Source organism: Hylaeus volcanicus, chromosome 1, assembly GCF_026283585.1.
Source record: "Hylaeus volcanicus isolate JK05 chromosome 1, UHH_iyHylVolc1.0_haploid, whole genome shotgun sequence".
NCBI classification, from domain to species: Eukaryota; Metazoa; Arthropoda; class Insecta; order Hymenoptera; family Colletidae; genus Hylaeus; species Hylaeus volcanicus.
Genome location: NC_071976.1, coordinates 24,618,253 through 24,641,163, shown reverse-complemented (window position 1 = coordinate 24,641,163; position 22,911 = coordinate 24,618,253). Strand labels below are relative to the sequence as shown.

General features: G+C 44.1%; 1 protein-coding gene across 3 annotated transcripts in view; it reads left to right on the top strand.

Annotated features, from left to right (window-relative positions):
* Positions 1 to 22,822, top strand: part of LOC128874031 (plexin-A4) — a 420,285-nt gene extending 397,463 nt beyond the window's left edge. For all 3 annotated transcript variants that reach the window (XM_054118278.1, XM_054118269.1, XM_054118287.1), the window contains 9 exons: positions 12,127 to 12,858; positions 13,151 to 13,276; positions 13,436 to 13,897; positions 14,117 to 15,795; positions 15,918 to 16,131; positions 16,816 to 16,999; positions 17,243 to 17,953; positions 18,066 to 18,211; positions 18,293 to 22,822. In XM_054118278.1, the coding sequence (XP_053974253.1) occupies positions 12,127 to 12,858; positions 13,151 to 13,276; positions 13,436 to 13,897; positions 14,117 to 15,795; positions 15,918 to 16,131; positions 16,816 to 16,999; positions 17,243 to 17,953; positions 18,066 to 18,211; positions 18,293 to 18,466 (4,428 nt within the window). In that variant the 3' untranslated portion in view covers positions 18,467 to 22,822. The remainder of the gene's footprint in view (positions 1 to 12,126; positions 12,859 to 13,150; positions 13,277 to 13,435; positions 13,898 to 14,116; positions 15,796 to 15,917; positions 16,132 to 16,815; positions 17,000 to 17,242; positions 17,954 to 18,065; positions 18,212 to 18,292) is intronic.
* Positions 22,823 to 22,911: the final 89 nt, after the last annotated feature.

The window sequence follows — 22,911 nt, the reverse complement described above, 5'->3', positions numbered from 1 at the left end:
AGGTTCGATGTGACAAATAATCTAGATACATATTTATATATACATCAGCATATTTATACAAACATGCACTTGGAAATATCAAATCTGCCATTTAATATAAACAAAGTTTCTTCAATAGACATACAGGATACGAATATTTATGGAGTCCCATTCTAAAAAAAGTATTCCGATCTATTAAAAAATTAAGTTCTTTTCACTGAATTCAATTGAATTATACTAATGTTCATATTTTGAATAATCAAATTTCAATGGTGTGCAATATACTCGATTTTACAATTTTAAATCGAAGTACAATGCAGATGTGACAAGTTCGCTAACTGGTCTGGTTGATACGAGTACAATCTACTTGATGATACCGTTACTAGTCAGACTTACCAGCCAATTTCATTTCTCGTAAAAAAAATCGTCTATAATATTACCCATCTTCCAAATCGAAATTTAAGAAACCATCCTCCTTGCACTCCCCCTCCCCTTCCACAAAGATTACACAAAAACGCTCAAAAACATTACTTCTATAGAAATTCCCTCCCTCCATTGAAGATTACGTCTCCCTCCCCAGAGATCATGCCAAAAGTGTCTCGCGTTATTCGTGGTCGTCGGTTCGCGAGTAAGTCGCCCGACGAATTCGAGATCAAAATTCTCAACGAATTCTTGAGAATATATTAATACCGCTTCCCCAAGGATGCCAGAAGGTGGTGAGGGGGCGGGGGGGAAGTTTTTCGGTGTTCCTCGAGCGCATTCGAGAGGAAAAATCACGATGGACGGCGAATTCCGGCGTGGACCGTGTCCTCGGCCGAGAATGCGTTCAGAAAATTCCGAAGAAATACCTTGGACGCGTTCCCCGCTCATGTAAACGCGCCCTCGCGGTACAGAGTCGTTGGTTGCTCGTTCGCGTAATGCATGTGTCGTGTTTAGATAAAACGAGACGTGCGTAGTAGGGAGAGGGAGGAGCCGGGGGAGGGCACAGCGATTAATTTCTGATCGCTCTATCTCATTGTGTACTTTCACCCTAGAGCACGACGCGCGCCACGGTGTTACGAAATTAATTTATTCCGGGAATATAAATCCGTCTGTGAACTTTATCACCGTGGAAACGGGCGCAAGCTTCGTCGTTTCATAATTATCAGCGAATTGATTGACTCCTATTACGAGGTATGATGTTTGACGTTTTCAGGCCATTATTTAATTTCATTCGAGTTTCAGTCGAGCGCGACAGGTCTCGGTACAAATCGTTATCGACAGCTAACGAATGGCGTTAGTATTACTATTCATTTTGTCCATCAATCAACGTCGACTCGCGATGGATTGAATTATATCACAATGCGGCGCGCGTGAGTTTTTTTTGGTCGGATGATGTCATTGTAGAAGAAATAACTAATTTGATGCGTTATCTGGTAAATTTTTTTTTTTTAATTTTCATCTTCCTTCTCTTGACAAAAGAAGAAACAACTTTTTAACTGTGATTACATTTTTTAAATTTTCGCTCAATTTGAAGGATCTATCCCATTTAATTCCTACCGTGATGAATATCTAAAACTTGAAAGAGAAAACTAAAACCACGTCTCAATATTACCGATATTGCCAATATCTACAAGAACACAGCTTTATAGAAATCAACCCTTCGCTCATTCGACAGGGAGGGAACTGAGATTCACGGAGACACAATGAGAAGTAAATTTATTTGAAAAATAAATAGTCGCTTACCAACCTGTCGCTCACTCGTCCTCACGACACCCATTCGGGAAACAAAGGCCTAAAAATACTCAGAGAAATTTCCTCGCGCGTCTCTTCCTGGTCCGTGTGCGTGCATACTGATACGCCTTGTGGTGAGCGAACGTTGCATCAACGGCAACGCGCATCCGTGGTTTTAATCTTGTCGTGTCCTCCTCGCATCAGTTCCGTCAGGATGTCCGAGACGCCTTGACAGGATGCAAGAAGCTGCCTCGAGCCTCCGCGAAGGTCCTGGCGCGTTGTTAGGCTTCTTTCACACGGAACGATTCGCCTCTCGCATTCCATCGACGATTGCAACGCCATAAACGATTCGTTTCTCGACAGTTCTTAAGGTTTCAGACAATGCGAACTGAAAGTCGTTTCTAACGGGGCGTTCGATGTATACTGCGCAGATAAAATCCTGGTTCACGAGGAGACAAATGTTAGGAAATTAGTCATAACTAGATAATAATGACGATTGGATAAACATTAATTAATGGCTTGATTCCAAACTTATTTTGCTTTTTGTTTATCGATTTATACAATTATTATATAGGTTTGCAAAAGAGTACTAGCGTACTTGAGCATGGAAAACACATTCCACACGCGTATGCGATATAATGCCCTTTGCAAAATGAATATTAATATTATTATATCATATTATTTCGTGAAACGTATCCTGCATACATTCTGCATATGTTTTCTACATTACCACACGACGTGCATAAAAATCTGCAGTCTACTAATGACGAAATCTACTAATGACCAGACGAAGATTTGTAATCTACGTTAGTGGCGCCGTCGTTAAGCGTACCAATTTTTTTTACCGCTCTTTCTCTTATTAGTTTACAGTCGAGCATTGAATCTTCAACCCCATATTTTTGCATAAAGCGAAAAGTTATTTTTAGAAAAAAGAATTCCTTGCGCTTAACGATAGCGCCGTTAATGTAAATTACAAAACTTCCTCGCCTTTTTACTTTACATGATTCGCTCGTTTGATACCTTTTCCAAGAATGGCTCTACGTGATTAGTTACTTTTATTGAAGTTAAAATTTCGTAATAAAATTCGATACATCCATAATGTAATACACGTGGGATACTTTTGAGCAGTGGAAAAATACTTGATACGATTAGTTATCCATTATAAAAATACATTCCCAAGGGTAAAAAATAATATATACGATACAATAATAATACAATAACAGTTATCAAAGTTCGCTTTAAATAGAGTGACATTTGTCTTGCCCTAAGATTCGTCCCGATTGAATTAATTCAAAAAGAGATTAGTTCGTTTTAATTTCCAAAGAATACTTATTGTCAATAATCTCTAAAGTTTTTACTGTACGCGATCAAGAGTAATTTCCGGGGGCTTTCCTTCACTGTGTCGAGCACCAATACATTAAAAAATGCAATCAAACGTTGAAAGAAGCTCCATTTCACGCAGCCTCCCATTGTTGGAAATTTAACATAGAGCAACGCCCATTTGTCATAAATGTTGCACGATGTATTTTGTCAGGCGTCGAGCGAGTAATTTTTGTATGAAAATTGACGCGGCACCCAGCCGGAAGATTGAAGACCGCGTCTGCTGATATTCGGCGAAGCGCCAGCTTAAAAATGGATACACGCATGGTGAAATTTTAAATTGCATTACAGATCGACCCGGCTCGCTTCCTCCCGATCCCCCTCTGCCTTTCTCCTCTCGCCAGATTCGCGTTACACTCGAAAATTGACTGAGTCGAATTATAACATGCAAATCGGCGCGCGTCGAATCGAAACGCGGAACATCGATTCACTGCTCGAGCTTCCTTCAATTTAACCGCGAATCGCGATAAGGATAGAGCGATCTCGTCGATTTACGGAAATTAGTTTGAATTGTCGGGTATATATTCAGTAATAGAATATTTAATGCTTGATCTGAAGCTTTATTTATTATGATTCCAAAGTGATGTGTTAGATTTGTGGAAATTAGTTGGAATTCTCAGGTATTTATTTTATGATAGCGTTGAAGCAATGTGTCTGATTGTTTTATAGAAATTAGTAACAATCCTCTGAAGTTACATTTTATAATAATACACTTAATGTATCTTCTAAACCTCTGAGTACGTACGATGACTTCTTTTCTGAGCAAACCACCAATTCGTCTCTGCGATAAAATTGACCGAGTTAATACAAGCAGCACCGCTTCGAAGTTCGGTCAGCGGGTCTTCTCAATTCCCAATTCCACAGTCATCTATCAAAAGCATTGATCGTTCAAGTCGAAGAAACATGAGCTATATTTCCATTTCAACACGGATTCCAAATCCATTTTAATTCAAAAGAAACATCAAATAATAATACTCCACAAAAACTCTTCGACTGCATCAACACTTTCTGAAATTGCGCAGATAAATCCGTCCCTCTCCCGCCGTTTCTCTATCTCCTATCAGCAAACACAAAAGCGATTTTTCGAATCGCGTTTCCACCTCAACGAAACATTCCATCCCCGATTTTTCTAGGCGCGGCAAACATCCCTAAACTAATTGCGTGAATACGGTGCGCGCAACGACGCTTAAACCGGGATTCGCGCAGCCATTAATGCGCGTGAACGTGCGAGCACGTTACGTGGGACGCACGTACACGCTCCGACTCGAAATCGATTCAGGAATGTCGACTCTCGATTCGTTTTTCCCTCTGCCCCGTCGCGTCCGTCGAACACCTACCATCCGCGCTTGTAAAACGCTCGCGGAACCGCGACCACGGCGAAACCAAGAGCAAATAAACCGGCAGGGCGTTACAAGCGAGTAATTAAGACGTTCGCAGAGTTCTCGGTAACTTTGTATCGAGCGTTATTAGTTTCTTTTGTGTCTGGCGGTCGACATCAGCCTGGATCGCGGGGATCGAAAGACGGATGAGGGTTCGGTTTTATTTCTATCCATAATCGCGACTTCTTTGTAGCCTCGCCTCTTTATCGATTCCTGCTGGTTTTCTCTTTGTAGTCGCGCGGTTATTAAGTTGAGTTACGTCCCGCGGGTCCTGGGACACACGGGAGGGTTGCGGCGCCCTCGATGGGAGATCGTGCGCCGTTTAATCGTTGCGTCGGGTGTCGAGGGTGCGGATCGACGAAGGGAACCAACGGTCTTCTCCTAGAGAGCAAAGGCTCGCGAGAACCACCCTCCAGATAAATTTGGGATCACTCTTAAATCCTTGTTCCTTTTCTTTTTTTTTTTGTAATTCGAATGGTTCTCTTGTGCTCTTGGATCCGATTGATTTCTTCGACTTCGATGGGCTGCAGTCGGGGGATGATTGGATTCTTTTTCTTTAAATTGGAGGGGGGGTCGAGATTTTTCAGTGGCTGACAGTGGATGAAGATGACTGCTTGTGGAGAGTTGGCTCAGTGCGATGGAAGAGTGTGTGTTTAATTATTTTAAGTAAATTTCTTGACATCAGGATCGAGCATGCATTTGCGAAAATTGAGAATATGTTTGGACTACATTAACCGAATTAGTGCTTTCATCTTTTCCAATATATTCAATCGTCATGTTAGACAGGACTACGTTTTTTGTAACTAATACACTCAATACATGTTGAGAATGCAGTCATGATATAAATGAATATATACACGTATCATATGCAATATATCAATGTATATGCAGCCAATTCCATAAATATACATACTCTCTATGATTATTGAAAAAGTCGGACTAAATTAAATAAGAGTTTTGATTTTACCAAATGAACTTTTTATTATAACTATGCATATGAATAAGCTTATACATCAACATATTTATACACATATTCACTTGGAAAGATCAAACCTACCATTCAATTTAAATAAATTTCTTCAATAGACATAGAGGCTACGAATATTTATGGGACTGACTATAAATCCATATATATATATATAGGTTATTTTCTTGGCTATATATATAGCACCACACATAACAAAATTCCCCCGTAAAGAAGACTGATTTACATTGCAAAAGGAGGAACAATTTCGCCTGGATTCAAGTATGAGCACAAGGTGATTAACGGGCATCCTCCGACCGAAACGCGACCCAAAACGACGTCCATGTTTCATGAAACACGCGGCAGAAGGCTCGCCGAGGTGTTGCCACGTTTAAGGAAGCAATCTCCCTAATTGACCATAAAAAGAAGCACAGACGGCGCGACGCGTTCCAACTGAATATTATGCGTTTTAATCCCAGCGAGGTTTCTATTTCATTATCACGGCGCGAAGGAAGAAAAATGCGCGTATAATTTATGCCTGTCGATCCACGGAATCACGCGGCGTCCGTGTCGGCGATGATTATATTATTATGTTTAACAAGCGGTGGTGATTAATCTTCAATCTCGACTCGTCGAGGTAATCGCGGGGCAACGGGATGGACTCCAATGGACGCGACACTGGGCTCCAATTACATCTTCCTTGCATCGGTTCTCCGGTTGTTTTCGTTGAAACATGGCAAAAAAATGGGGAAGAGGGGCAATAGAACGCGTAATCAGGACGTCCACCTACTTTATGGTAGCTTGGTAATTATAACAATTTTCCGTTCATCCATCAACCATGGTCGAGCACGTCGAAACGTTTTCCCGCGAATCATTCGTCCTTGAGGTGTCCCCTCTCACGATCAGTCAAACGTGGATGTTCAAATTTCGGATTTGTGTGTGTTAATTATCTATGGGAGCAAATGTGTCAAACTTTTTAAGGATCTTTACCGTTCCTTTCCTCGAATATTTAGAGTTTATCCTGAAAATATTTTATAATACATCAGAAGTTCATTAATTATAACGCAACTGCTCATTATGCTTTCTTGATAAAATTGCGGTGATATATTTTTAAAGACAAGTACTGATTTACTGCCAATACAAAAATGAAGTTATTACTGAACATTTCGATCCAATAAACGTTACCAATAAATATCCCATATTCCTCGATCGTCATTTATTATTCAACTAAAATCGTGGTCATTTCTGGTTGCCTGTACCTCCCGCGTCGGTGCATGGTTCCAGGGGATTCCAGAAACCTCTGTCCGCCTCCGCTAAGAATATATTTCACTTTTACGGTTCAATTTCCGCCGGCGGTATCTTGAACGGCGAATCAGTGTTTGCGAGGATCTGCGCGGAAGAAAAAAAAAAACGTGGCAGAACGGAGTAAATATCGAAAAATACAGCCGCGAGATGCCGAAAAAACGCATTGCTGAACGAAACGCCTCGGCTTCGTTGGTGGTTTGCGGCTTTTCGATACAATGTGCTTCTTTCAACGAAATAATCGGGAATTTGCAAGAGGAATGATAATGGTTCGTCTTGCAAACCTTTCCAGGAATGTTGGCAGGTGCAGAGGTTTACTTTTCGAACCGAGTATCCTGTATAATGAAAGTATGGAACTTTCGAACTATTGAAACTGTGTAAAGAAATTTGAGATATTTGATACTAAATAAGGGAGGAAGTATGATATTGCTTAGGTAGTTTAGTGTATTTTTCCTCCTATGATGTAGATAGTTATAATTAAATATTTGTGAAGGAATCTGTGAGGAAAAAGAGATTCGTCTGTACCAAGGAAGCCATGTCAGTGTTAAATAAAATGTAAGTGTTCTAACATTTTAAGCTGGACATTATTATACATTGAATAGTTACTTAAACGTCTACGTTACTCAGACATTTTTCGTTCCTCGATAAATTTCATAAAACCTACCTCCCACTTTAATAATCTCAATAACAACTGCAGTACGAAACGAAGCTACACGAAAAATCGTAAACCGACTTCCCACGACGAAACACAACAAATACCCCAATTAAACTAAACAATGCCCCCCAAAAAGGATTAAATAGCCAAGACACAGTCCCATCCCCTGTCGTAAATCCCAATTCCGGTACGCGAGAGTACGAGTAAACAAACCCCGTGGTAGCGACAGTCGAACCCGTCGAACAATAGCCAGAACCATAATTCCCCGTGGAATCTCCGGATGCGTCCGTGGACGTCCATCCTCCCGGTCCATTACGGTTTTCGTATCCGTCGATCGCCGTGCGACGTCTCATCCCACCCACGAGACCCGGCTCTGCTGGTTATCGCGGCGAGCATGGAAGCCTAACGGGCAGCCTTAACCCTTTATTTTCCAACCGTTTAATTGCACGGCGCGCATGCATCGGCTGCGATGAACCGCACGATAGAAAGGAGACAAAGTTCAAGACCGTGGCGTAGTTGCTCGTGGCCAAGGAAGAGAAGCGGAGACGTCCACGGGGAGCGGTCGGGGCTCAGCGACCTATGCCCCGAATAACGAATCGACTTGCCCCGGGACAGCCGATCACGGTGCCCCGCGACTATGTTGCAATCTCTGTCCACGTCCGGCGTGCAGAAATAATAACAATAATTATCGGGCTACCGCGGACTTGGTGGTAGTGATGTTAATTGCACGGCTCGGGCCACTCGGTTGCGCCGTGTGCATCGGCCACCGGCAAAAAAAACGCGTGCCAACCGATTTTTACCGGCGTCACGACCACCCCCTTGGCTGGATCCGACTCTACCTGATGCACCGTTTGCACGGAAGATTCTTATGGGAAGGGAAAAAAGTATCGACCCTTCTCGGTACTTTAAATAGATGATGATGCGGGGTCGAGCGAGATCGATGGGGGAAGTCGACGATGCGGTTGAAGGGGCAGTCGAGCCTCGGGCCTCCGCGTCTTCCAGAAACGGAAAGCGGCTTTGTTCTTCGGAGCAATTCTGAGAACCGAAAGTTACGATTTAGATGAGACGTGTTTTGCTGCTCGGATAAATAAGGCACAGGCTCTGGGAACAGTACTTTGTGGTTTGGGTCGATTGGAAAACTCTTTATAAAGACTTTTTTAGTTATCTGTACTGTTGCAACTCGTCTCTTATATGTTATCTTCTTTTGTGGGTTTACATTGTACTTATTAATTTTCCTTTTATTGCCATTTACCAGAGTGTGCGCCCTCCTGTAACGAACCTAGAAAAATAGTATGTATTTGTAAAAACCAGTTATATTAATTTTGTATGAAATATTATTACGCAAATAAAATTATATACGGAGGAACAATTAATTCGTACAATAAATAAGTAACAAATTGTAACCAGAATTTAAAGAAATAACATGCTGAAAATTTCTTGAAACAGTACAATCCATAATATTTTCACGCCAACAAATAAAATTAACCCCAGTTTAGAGATTGAATTTCTCGCGATCGCTAGAAATAATAAGCGCGCCTCTTTTTGTTCCTGTCGAGATTTTGTATCGCGGCGGTGAAAATTCGTTTGAAACTCGAACATTATTTTCCACGGCAAAGCTAATAAACGCTTTGTTTCAGCTTCAGCGTTTAATAAGGTCCTTTTTCTGGCCTCGGAGATAGATTTTGCAGAACCGTCGCTTTGAAGTCGCATAAGCTCGGTGTGTTTAAACTAGAATGAAGCGTGGACCGAGGCGAGGGAGGGGGTAAAAAGAATGAAAGTGCATCGTATAGAAAATCGAGCGAACACTCGAGAGAGAAAGCGTACGTACAAAGCGCGAGGACGGTAACGTGTGAGAGATGACATATTTGAAAGCCACGCACGAAAGAGATAGAACCGTGGACGGGCGTGAAAGAACGGTTATTTTCTACGGGTTAAAAAACAACAAGACGCGAGAGTGTTTCTTCATTCACCATGAAGTTGTTTGATCAAATTGTTCCGAATGAACTCGTGGTATTTCCTTCGGAGTACAAAGAAGCTTTCGTCACTGGCTAACTCGTTACTTTTACTGTCACTGACGTGTACGCATGGCTGGGTTTACACCTGAAGATTCAAAATTTCTTTAAAAACTTAATAAGTGGATGGGCAGGAAAGGAAATTTAAAAGAAGCAATTGAATGGTACGTGTATAAGAATCCAAGATAAAAACACTAAAAATACTACCGATGGCAGTTGTAACTGTACAATGTGGCTTTGTGTAAAAGTAAATCGATAATGTAAAGTGAATCTTTTTCGTACGAGGCTTTGTTTTCGAGAAAGTCTATTTTTAATATCCTTGGGGTACGCGTGAAACTTGCCTGCGTGTCTGACCATTACTCACTGCTTCTACTTGATTCGGTGCGTCTAAATATTGACCGCGGTGTGGTATTATCTCTTCCAATTGCTTCTAACTAGCAAGAAGATAGCAAGATCGACGGGGAGCAGATAATACTGTACCGCCATCAGTGTTTACAAACACCGGCGCAAGTAGAAATGATGATTAATGGCCCGACGCATTAGTGAAATCGCGGTGTGCACACGCGCCAAACGAATTTTCAAATCGATTATCTCGAAAACGTAAACTCGGACGAAGGAACATCATTGTACATTTTCATTTTATTTCTATGCGTAGAATCGTCCTAGCCTTGTTACATTTATTTATCAAATTGTATTTACCTTAAATAGGCAGTCTTTCAGAAGTCAAACCTATCAACCTCAAATGAATTTCTTTAATTTTAGGAAAAGATTGACGAAGAATAGTGTAACGATACCTATTATTAGAAATTTATGGCTTGTAAGAGATTTACGTAAACAGTGACCCAATTTATTAAAACTACGTTTCCTTCTCGATTATCCCCCATGATTTTTCATGCGGCACTCGTTCCACGTCGCCAGGGCGATTACGAAGCTTCCGCATTTTCGAGTCGCCTCGTCTTCCCCCTTAAGTGAACAAATTAAACGTCAACGTGGACGCCAAAGGCGGTCAGGATAAGCGAAACACGCCCTGTATTTTTAACGTCGAACAAGTAATAACCACCGAAAGGTTCCGAGAGGCCAGTTTATCATCCCGGTGATTACTGTTATTCGTCGGGTTCGGTCCCGCGGAAGGTCTGGCCTTTTTATTAGACAAGCGAACGTAATTCCAACGGGAAGGGGAGACCTCCCGTCATCGTTCCCGTCGTTTCACCGCCGGTGAGTGAAAGCTCGTCGGGGCTGGAGATTTAATTTGCGACCCTTTAACCGCGACCGCGAACGAGCCTTTCGCGGTTGAAGTCCGAGAAAATGAATGCCCCGAACGAAACACCACACGCCTGATGGCCGACGATGGCCAACCCGAGAGGAAACGGGCGTCGCGAAACACCGCGAAATGACGGACGTAAATTTTACTTTGTAACGCGCCGTTCCGTCTGGCTACCATCTGTCCGCGCTTCGGAATTAATCGGCGCCCCCCCGCCGGTATGGCGAATTCGAATGTTTCGGGTCGGGAGACACGGAAGCGCCGGGGGACTGCGATTTTGTACACCCCTGGGCGACTGGCACTGCCAGATTCCCGATATAATTTCTGAAAAATAAGAAAGAAAGTTGAGAACGCGTTTAAACTATTTTTCTATTATACTTATTATATTAACTATTTTTCTTCGATGATCTAGAACATATGACAATCTATAACAATATATGGTAGTGTACAACGTAAACAATAGACCGGACACCCCAACGCCCTCGTCCCGATCCGATCCTGGACACAATCAGAAAGCCCAGGGCTCAGAGATCGTTGACACAGGGTCACGTTAACGCGCGGTGATTATCGGTGAATATTTAATAAATATTGAAACGAACGACGCGCCGTTTGTCTTTCTCTGCATAGACGAGACCGCAGCCTGGACATCAACCTGACGTGAATATTTAATTTTTCATACCGCGCGCATCGGCACGCGCTGCCGTTTCGATGAATAAACCATGCATGCCGGATTGCGCGAACCCCGAAAGAAAATCATGCGTCGAGTTCCTCGTTAGCGACGATTCAGGCGGACGATCTTCGAGTTTGTTCCGCGACGATTAAATCCGGGGAAATTGTTGATTCGATTGTTGATTCGGTCAGGGAGTGCTTACAGCTTGAGGATTTCGAGCTTGAAACTATTTACACTTGGTCACCGATGTCTGCATTCCAGATGCAATTATACAGTCGGTCCCATAAGTATTCGTACCCTCTATGTCTATTGAAGACATTTGCCTATATTAAACGACAAGTTCGATGTTTCCAAATAAATGCTTCATTACAAATATATACAATTGTGTGGAAACATCATACCTATTATTTAATTTGGACAAATTTCTTCGATAGACATGGATGGTACGAATACTTATGAGACTGACTGTATATATGCATATATATTTAAGTACATGTTTAAAGAATTTAAATATGAATTACCGAAGAATCCAAATAAATAACTGAACATGAAGAAGACACTACAAAATGTTCTCCTTAGAAACTGTAAAAGAGATCATATGTTACTTCTACACGGCCACAGTAAATACGATTAAAAAATCCCAGACTTAACCAACATCACTTCATAATAAGGATCTAAGATTCATCCATACCGTTCGTTGTACCCAGTCTAAAAATAAACTCTCATCAGACATTCAACGTTCCTCCCCGATTAGTTTCCCGCAAAAATATGCAATGAGACGATATTTTAATCACACCTTTTCGTTTCTCAGGTGGTGGTGGAGAGCTCTTCCGTAGCCCTGGAGTACGGCGAGCTGGAGATCGATCCAGACTCGGTGGTGAACGCTGACTTGCTGTTCGATTCTCAGCTAATGCACCTGTACGTCATGACGAACAAGACAGTCTCCAAGGTCAAGGTGCAGGAATGCTCGGTGTATAAGACCTGCTGGGAATGTCTCGGAGCTAAGGACCCTTACTGCGGTTGGTGCTCGCTGGAAAATAAATGCAACCTGCGCAGCGACTGTCAGGACGCTGCCAAGGATCCTCTATATTGGATCTCGTACAAAAGTGGCAGATGCATAACCATCACCACCGTCACCCCGGATCAGTTGCAACGCACGACCGCTAGAACACTGGAGCTGGTTATCGAGAACCTGCCAACGCTCCCAGGTCAATTTCTTTGCGCGTTCTCCACTTTGGATAAGACCCTGATCACCAACGCCTCGAGAAAGTCCTTTGGTGTAAACTGCACCACGCCTAGGACCGATCTGCTGCCGTCCATCGCGCCAGAACAGCACCACTTCACCGCTCAATTGTCCGTCAGGATGACCAACGGACCAGACCTCGTCGCCACCAACTTTACCTTCTTCGACTGCAACACCTACACTTCGTGCACTCAGTGCGTCTCGTCTAGGTTCCCCTGCGACTGGTGCGTCGACGGACACAGGTGTACCCACGACACAGCTGAGAACTGTCGCAACGACATCTTGGTCACGGGAGTCAGCGTGAGTAGCTTCTTGTAGAAATTACTTCGGTAGTTATCCATAGGTTTTGGGGAAAATGTTGGTAGTATTAGTAGGTATTTGTAACAAAGTAAAGGCTGAGGACAGTTCTTGCTACTATTCTTAATACTACGAAATAATGATATAGAAATGGCAGCTTGTTCTCCCGTGCTTTCTAAATTGTATACAAAAATCAGGCGGTTTCAACTATGTGTAGCCATCGCTGTTTCAATCCTGAAGTATCCAGCCGGCCACCAGCGAGTTCTATCGCATAACGCGTCATTTACCTTTCCAGAGAACGGGACCAAGTTACAGAAGCGGCCCAGCGTTCTGTCCCACCTTGAACGCCACCGAGTCCCAGGAGATCCTGGTATCTTCCGGCATCAAGCAGGTTATACGCGTCAAAGTGCACATCATCGGGGTAAGAATACTAGTAGAAGTCCCGTTAACGTTGTCGGAGTAATCCACGACGTCTTCACGTGTCGTTAGCGCGTCTTTCATGGCGAATCATTGAGTAGACGATCGGAAGACGTGACTCTAGGATGATCGACGGCTAACCTGGGCGAAACCTCTTTTTCAGCAATTCATCGTGCAGACCAGGTTCGTATGTCAGTTCAACATAGAGGGCAGAGTGACCAGCATGCCCGCTCGCCTATTGGGGGACACGATTTACTGCGATGAAACCGAATTCTCGTACACGTCCCGCGCGCCCAACATCACCGTGCCCTTCGCTGTTATCTGGGGCAGCTCGAAACCCTTGGACAATCCCCACAATATCCACCTGGTGATATACAGATGCCGCGACATGGCCGACAATTGCGGAATGTGCCTGGCTCTTCTGCCCAAGTACGATTGCGGATGGTGCCAGAGCTCGAAGAGATGCGAGGTGAAGAAGCACTGCGACAACGGGATCGGGGTTTGGCTGAACAGCAATCAGACATGTCCAAATCCAGAGATACACATGTTCGAGCCGATGATGGGTCCTTGGGAAGGGAACACCAACGTGACGATACGCGGCATCAACTTAGGGAAGACGTTCTCGGTAAGAGAGAGATTTTTCTATCGATCTTGTTATTTATTTACACGCCAAGCTGTAGGAATTTCGTTCTAGTGTAGTGTATTATAAATTTTCTTTATGTAGCAGTTTCAAGTTCGAGATAACTCTTGTTCTGGTCATTCTAAACAAAAAGTTCTCGATCTAAATCTTATTGTCTATAATAGGCTACTGTCTGACCCAGCTTGCATGAAACGCTCATTTCAGGATATCTACGGCGGCATTATGGTAGCCGGGGTGCAGTGCCAGCCGTACGAGGAGCTCTACATGCGGACGAAGCAGATCGTCTGTCGCGTGGACGGTCCAGGGATGATTGAGGGCAAGCGTGGGCCAGTGATCGTGGAGATCGAGGACTTCAGGGGTCAGTCAGAGTCCAACTATGAGTTCGTGAACCCCCAGATCCTCTCCATATCACCGAAATACGGGCCCGTGAGTGGTGGGACCACCGTAAGGATCAGTGGAAAGTACATGAACGCAGGCAGCACCATCAAGGCCTACATAGACGAGCTACCGTGCTCCATCATCAACGCTGACACCAATTACGCTCTCTGCATGACCAGCGCCAGCGACACCAAGAGGAACGGCAAGGTGAAGATGACGTTCGACGGCGCATTTCGATACTACGACGGTTACTTCGAATACGTCGACGACCCTACGATCTTGAGCGTGGAGAGCGGCGTCGCCAGCCAGATGAAGGTCGCTAAAGGCATACCAGCGGGCGGAATAAAGATATCAGTAACGGGCAAAAACCTAGGATGCATACAGAGCCCACAGATGTACGTGTACTACGACGAGAAGATGTTCGTTTCGCAGTGCGAGGTGCACAGCGAAGAGTACATGGTCTGCAAGTCGCCTAGTATTGAAGTGCCCGAGCACGTCGTGGTGGACGCGGAGAACCCCCTGCGACTGGAGTATGGGTTCCGCATGGACAACGTGACTGGTGTACAGAATCTCTCTCAACACGGGTTCAACCACTTCCTGCTCTACCCGAATCCGATCCTCGAGCAGTTCGACGAGGAGATCAAGTACTATAAGAGCGACTATTTGACCATCAACGGGCAGCACCTTGATCGCGCCTGCCAGGAGTCCGACGTGATCGTGCAGATAGGGAACTCGTTCTGCAACGTCACCTCCCTCTCGAGGCAGCAGCTCACCTGTCGGCCACCTTTGACACAGCCTCCAGCCATAGATTCGGAGGGTCTGCCCAACAAGCAGGAACTGCCCGAGGTGATCGTGGTCGTCGGTGGCTCTCTTCGTTACAATATAGGGAAACTAAGCTACGCACTGCCGTCTGGTCTCAACGGACCATTATCGAAACCAGCCCTCATAGGGGTGATCGCCGCCATCGTGATCCTCGTGTTCGTGTTCATCGCCTTCCTAATCGCTTATCGACGCAAATCCACCGAGAGCAACCGCGTGCTCAAGAACATGCAGGAGCAAATGGACATACTGGAGTTGAGAGTCGCCGCCGAGTGCAAGGAGGCTTTCGCTGAGCTCCAAACAGAGATGACCGATCTTACTGGCGACCTGACCAGCGGCGGTATACCGTTCCTCGATTATCGCACTTACGCCATGATGATATTGTTCCCGAGCGACGACAATAGCCCCGTGCTACAATGGGACAGGCCGGAACTCGCGCGCAAGGAGAAGGGTCTGCGTCTGTTCGGCCAACTAATAATGAACAAAACTTTTCTCCTTCTGTTTGTACGAACCCTGGAGAGCAACCGATACTTCTCGATGAGGGACAGGGTGAACGTGGCCAGTCTCATCATGGTCACGCTTCAGAGCAAGATGGAGTACTGCACGGATATATTGAAGACGCTTCTAGCGGAGCTGATCGAAAAATGCACGGAGGGGAAGAGTCATCCGAAGTTGTTCCTTAGACGGTGAGTTTAGATGTGACAAGGTTTAGAATTCTGCGAGTTATCGGAGGCTTGGACGAATTCATTTTTCGATACTCGGTGGAGAAGTTGATAATTTTGTATGACTGTTTTGTTTTCGATTTCAGAACGGAAAGTGTTGCTGAAAAAATGTTGTCAGCGTGGTTCACCTTCCTCTTGTATAAATTTATGCGAGAATGCGCCGGAGAACCATTATATGTGTTGTTTCGCGCGGTGAAACAACAGGTTGATAAGGGTCCCGTCGACGCCATCACGTCTGAAGCACGGTACTCCCTGTCGGAGGAGAAACTGATTAGGCAGTCCATCGACTTCAAACCAATGGTAAGAATATTAATTCTCTCGTAGCACAGAATATGTATTAAGATCGTGGAAGGGTTCTGTCAATTTCTACTTCCAACATCGATGCGTCTCGAAAAGAACGAAAGATCGAGTCGATGTAAAATAATGATGGTCTTCTAAGAGTAACCAGAATAGTTTCATTTTCTCGGCAAATTGAAAGACGTTTTAGTTAGTAAAAATTGTACTCGCTGATAAAATAGCAAGATAAATATCAAGCAACTGTGTTTGTGACCCAACAACGGAGAAGAATAAATGTTACCTCGAAACTGTATAATCTACAATGCGGAAATGTAATTTTTCAACATTACTCATTTACCATGTAGACACGTCAAAAACATTTGGTCCTCGGGCTACTTTGCATTTCGTTGCTACCGCGGAGGTTACAAACGTACAATTATTTTACAGGCACATTTACTCACGAAAAGACGTATAGTTGCGTTGAAAGGAATTTATCTTCAAATAAATTTCATCAGGTGCACTCAATATGATGAATGTACAATAATTAAAACCTCTATTATGCAAATTTGTTCCGTTAAGAAAATAAGTAAATTAGAACAAACTTCATGGCTCGAGCTTGCTTAAGGGTGTCAGAGCCTTCCCATAAAGCAAACAGTTTCTGTGTACAAATAATTCCGAAACGATTATTGTTCGACGTTCATCTTGCAGACGGTGTACGTATCAATATCACAACAAACAGTGTTCGCTGGAGGCATGGATCCGAATACGGAAAACGTGCCTGTTAAGGTCCTGGATTGCGACACGATATCCCAAGTGAAAGAGAAGGCACTGGACACCATCTACAGAGCCACACCTTACAGCCAAAGACCCAGGAAGGATGACCTCGATCTTGGTAAGTTCCATCCTCGAAAGGAAATTTTATAGGAGAAAAGCAACGGTCGACGCAGGCATTATTTAAGCGATGATGGTATACTTGAACGTTTTGCATTCATCGTGGTTCCTCTTCAGTAAATCGGAGAGTTTAAAAATATAGTAATATAGACCGAAGTATTTAAAATAAATAATGTGAAGGTTAAAGATAGATGAAGACAACCTAGATAAATTCAAGAGGTAATCAACACCTTTCTTTCGACAGAATGGCGAACAGGAGCGTCGGGCAGATTGATCCTCTACGACGAGGACTCGACCACGAAGACCGAGGGCGAGTGGAAGAAGCGGAACACTTTGAATCACTACAGGGTACCAGACGGGGCGTCGCTCAATTTAGTTTCCAAGCAGTCGTCGATCTACAACCTGTCGATCCTCTCCGAGAAGACGGACAAATCGCACAAGTACGAGACCCTAAACCTTAGCAAATTCAGTTCGGCCAGTCCACCCCTGTCGCGCGCCACGTCGCCGTTGAATCAGAACCACGATGGCGGCCTGAAGTGCTGGCACCTCGTCAAACACCACGACTCCGACGCGCGGAAGGAGGGCGATCGCGGCAACAAGATGGTGTCGGAGATCTACCTAACGAGGTTACTGGCAACGAAGGGTACGCTCCAGAAATTCGTCGATGACCTCTTCGAAACGATCTTCAGCACCGCCCATCGAGGCTCGGCCCTGCCCCTCGCCATCAAGTACATGTTCGACTTTATGGACGACCAGGCGCTACAACACGGCATATCTGATCCCGAAGTAGTTCACACATGGAAGAGCAACTCCCTTCCGCTTAGGTTTTGGGTTAACCTTATTAAGAATCCGAATTTCATTTTCGACATACACAAGTCAAACATCGTCGACTCGTGTCTCTCCGTCGTGGCGCAGACGTTCATGGACAGCTGTTCCACTTCGGATCATAGATTAGGTGAGTAGCAACTTGCTATTTATTCGAAAATAAATTATTTTCATTGCGAAGACGTAGAGTAATTGTTTAAATTAAGAACGCTTTGACGATACGTTACTGTTTGATGTTTCAGGTAAGGACTCCCCGAGTTCCAAACTACTTTACGCAAAGGACATTCCAGTGTACAAAGAGTGGGTAGAGCGTTACTACTCAGATATCAAAGTCATGCCAGCCATATCCGATCAAGACATGAACGCCATGCTTGCCGAAGAGTCTAGGGTACGTATATCTCTTTCGACGGCCTTCGAGCATCCACATTGATCAGTCTTGTGTAAATTGTTTAATTATCTTTCTGTACAGTTGCACACGACGGAGTTCAACACAAATTGCGCCCTCTACGAACTGTACACGTACGCGGGTAAATACAACGAACAGCTTATAGTTACCCTCGAGGAGGACGAGTTCTCGCAGAAGCAGAGATTGGCATACAAGCTCGAGCAGGTGCACAACATCATGGCGGCGGATAACCCCTGATGTACCATGAACTCTATGAAGCATATGACAAAGCCCGCCCGCCAAGAGTTACCCTGCTGAATACTCGACCCAGGTGTTAGGTATTCTCAAGGAAGCACCAAGAGGACTGGCCTATCTTGTAATCGATCGTCTCAGGTTTACGTGCAAGCCAGTTATCTCAGCTTAGTACGCGAATTATTAACACAAGAATGAAAAAAACTGCACAACGGACCGCTACCGAAGTTAATGGGGAAGAGAGTTTGATAAACGATGAACTAAGTGTTTTTACGTTCCGTTCAATTTGAATTCTTTTGGAAGTACGTGCGTCAAAAGAGTCACGTTTGGGAACGGTCGCTGGCAGGCAGGTGTGCGGCGGCAATCACAGCGCATGCCCCCACGCATAACTGTACATAAGATACCAAAATCACGATTAATTGTAATAGAATTATTGATGTGCGCTCACACCAGGCCGCGGCGGCCGTGAAACACGCAAAACGGTGAACAACTGAAAGGATCGTCGCGGTAACCGCGCCCAACAAAATTCGCGGCCGCGATCAAACGCCGCGAAACCGGCAGTTAGGGTTTTAAAACGAAAAACGAAAAAAATAATAGACACTAGTGATATAAGTGAGTGAACGAATCGGCCGATCGATCCCGATATATTTGTAAATGTGTTTAAGAAAAAAACAAAAAGGAAAAAAAAAGTAAGAAGGAAAAAGGTAACGATAAAAAATGACGAGAAGACGATCGATATTGCCGCGAACACGCGCTATCATCGGGGATCGGCGATTTTTAACGAAGAAACATTTCCATCCACCGCTACTAGCTGAAATTTTTTGAATTACGAACTGACGAATTTTAATAAATAAGATAATTAACGATTACGATGATTAATTCAATAATATGGGTATATTATATATACATTGGATGGTATGTCGTATGTATATGTGTACATATATACACTTTATACCGGCGCAAAAGTATGTGTGTATGTATATGCAGTATCCGAGAAACGAGCGCGCGTACAGTATCGGCGCCCGTGACGTTCGTCGAGGTTTTCACCGTTTATGACGATCGAACCGTCAACGACGACAATCCTCGTCCGATTCGTAGAACGTCGATGCATCATCGGCCAACCGTCGGTCGATCGAAGCAGGGTTTAACGCCGTGCTGTATGTGCGCGTGCATTACGCGTATTATTTATACTTACATGCATTCAAAACGGAAAAAAAAAGAGGAAGGAGTCATCCGCGAATCGGAGACAGACTGTGTATTAGTTGATAGGTATTAATCTATAGACTATGGCCGCGCGCGAGGCCAGCTCGATGTGACGGTTGTGTTGAGTGTGCGTGCTTCCCCTTCCTTGGTCTCCAGCTCATTGTTCCATTTTACCATTAATCGTTCGTTCTTCATCGTTCGTGCATCCATCATCGCCCGATGGTCACCTATCATTGTCGCTATCTCATAATCATCGGAACACCCCCATCTTCCCAATCCTCCCCCCCCCCTCTTCCGCTCCTCTTCATCCTCGTGTCCATTATCCCTCTACGTAATTAACGTGTAGCAAAGATATGTCCCACTATCGGCGCCTCCTCTTCTCTACTCTGTCTCATTCATCCTAGGAATTCACACACATTGTGCCACCTTCTCTTTCCCTTTGTAATGCTTCAACGCCTCCGTCGTCATGTTGTTGTCACTCTTAATTATTGTAATATATAATGAATAACGATCACTGTTGAGTATTGTCTGATTGTAATACATTGATATTGAATTGATATGAATTGATAATCATTAATTAAAAGGAAAAAAAAAAATGCGTAACATTAAACTCTGTGGATGTAGCCATAATTGGTGTGGGTGGAACGTTTAAGCACTGATGCGGATGAGAGTGGTTCGGGAGCCGTTCGCGGTATTGACAGTACCCGAATAAACCTTTCACGCCCTAGAGACGTTTTTTACACGCGCGTGAACGTTCACCGGGGTCGACCCGTTTTCCTTTTATCTTAATTAAGGGGATCAAAAACAGAAAAGAAAAAAAAAGAAAGAACGGCATTCGTCAATTTCGGGGCACAATTCGTCGTTCTCTTCCAAGTTCATTGTACGTTTAAAAAAAGAACAAACACTAGCCAATTCTGCAACGCACATCGAGGTTCAACCAAGGGAGCTTTTTTCTCTTCGCGTTGGAGATCATCAGGTACCCGCTAGGGTCGGTTTCCGACGATCGAGATTGTCGCGAAAAGAATTCATATCGCCGAAGGAGCCGTCGCGCCCTTCGAGGGTCCTGTCGACGCGAGCGGCTGGCAGCGAATGAGAATCGTTTTACGTGTGCGTGCGTGTGTGTGTCCCGTGCGTCAATTCAATGTGCAGTTGTCAGTGGAGAAAGTATTTATTGCTCAAAAAACATCGGAAGACCGTGTGTGGAAAAGGTAAGGCAGCAGGGAAAGATACGGAGTTGGTAGGCTACGGGAAAGGAACGGGGGAGGGGGAACGGATAGAATTAGGGGAGCTTAACACGGCGGCGAACGCGCGTGGACAAGAAGAAATGGATCACAGACAGGGTACACCGTCGGGTCGAGGGAAGGACAAGCAAGAGAAAACGATAGAACTTCGCGTCTCGTTCGGCCGCTGTATCGCATAATGGAAAACAAGAGATACTAATAATTAAATAAAATAAATAAAAAAAGAATCACAAACACGCATATAGACAAATTCACACAAACACATAGACACAATAAGGGACTCGCAACGCCCTCCCCCGCGCACGCCGACTTCAAATGGTACTAATAAACCCAAAGTGCCTCTGGTAGATTTTTGGGCATAAGCTTGAGTAATAAAGACTACATAGCGTTTACTATAAAAGCACGACTACGACGCGATCGCTGATTGTAATAAAAACGATGATAATAATAATTAAAACAGGAAAAAAATGAGGGGAGGAGATACGGAAACAAAAAGGAGAAAAACGGTGAACAAAGAGCAGCAGAAAAGAAGTATGCAGCGAGAATAGAGAATGACAAGGTGGAAAAGCGAGGGACGGGAGTAAGTGTACGAGCGTGTACGCGAGCTTGCTGATTAAAACGATAAAATGAAGAGTGAAAACGAAAACTAAATAAAGCTAAATGGAAAACCCGACAGGCGGGCGGAGTGCGGGCGTACCCGGGTGTACGCGGTGCGTACGCTAATTACACGTTTAGATAGGTATACATATAGTCGGTAGCCTAGTCTCTATGTCAGTGTCTGCCCTGAGTGTCTTTCCCATGGTGTATCCCATTAAAGTGCGTGTACCTTGAACTCCCGGCAAGCAGACGTGCAACTTCCTCCTCCCGAAAATTGTCCAGCAACACCCTCTCCTCCCCCACCTCCGACGGTCGGTTGTCAACTCTTGATAAAACAAGACGAACACCCCCTCTCCCATCTACCAATGTCCTCCTGCGCCAACTTATCACCACCTCCCTTACCATCACCGATATATACGTGCATTTATATATCATCGTTATTTATCATTGCCATCGTCACCGTCATCGTCATCGTCATCATCAAAAAAGAAAAATCCACTTCTCCCCTAACCCACGCCCCCCTTCCCCCTTCTTCGTAACGCGTTTAACTGTGCTCACACATCACGCGTCCTTCGCCACACTACCGATCGGCACGTTTTGCTAAGTAAATATTATTATTGTATCGATGGTTCCTCATTAATTATGGAATGTACGATCCCAATTTGTAAAATTCGAACTAAGTAAGGAGATTGTGTATCGCCGTATCGTTCGTGCGTGGCTTGCTGCCCCGGCAGTCTAACTCTACCGTTGTATGCGTGCCGAGAATCGTGTTTCGAGAGAAGCGTGCGCCTCTTTGTCGTGTGTCTCTGTCGATGGATGACCGTGTACGTATGACGATACCTTAAAAAAAAAAAGCGTCTTCTTGTTTGTCCCGTTCGTCTCTTCCTTTTTGGGAACCGTTGATCCAGGATCCCTTCGTCGAAACGCTGGAAGGGACGATCCAGAGGAATAACGGACACACACATGACACACATGACACACATGACACACACACACACACACAAACAAACAAACAAACAAACAAACATTAAGAAGAAAATAAAAAATGAGGGACAAACAAGTTTAGACCTGGAATGACAGATCGCATGAGTGTCCGTGGACTGTGTAAGACTGAGAGAGGCAGCGGAGGGAGCTTGCCAATCAATCCGGGGTCGCTCCCTCGCCGCTCATTTTTACGTCGTAAATATTAATTATGATTATACATAAAGAAACAAAAAAGATAACGCATCCAAGCAACACGATTACGTTACGTTTATAATAGTCATGTTCCTTTCCGATCAATAATTATTATTAATAAATCTATATCAACCTTGCTACATTATTTTGTACTTTGTTTTTTTTTTAATCTTAATATATTAGATAAAAAAAATATATATATATAAATAATGCCGTTTTTAAGTTATCCGACCT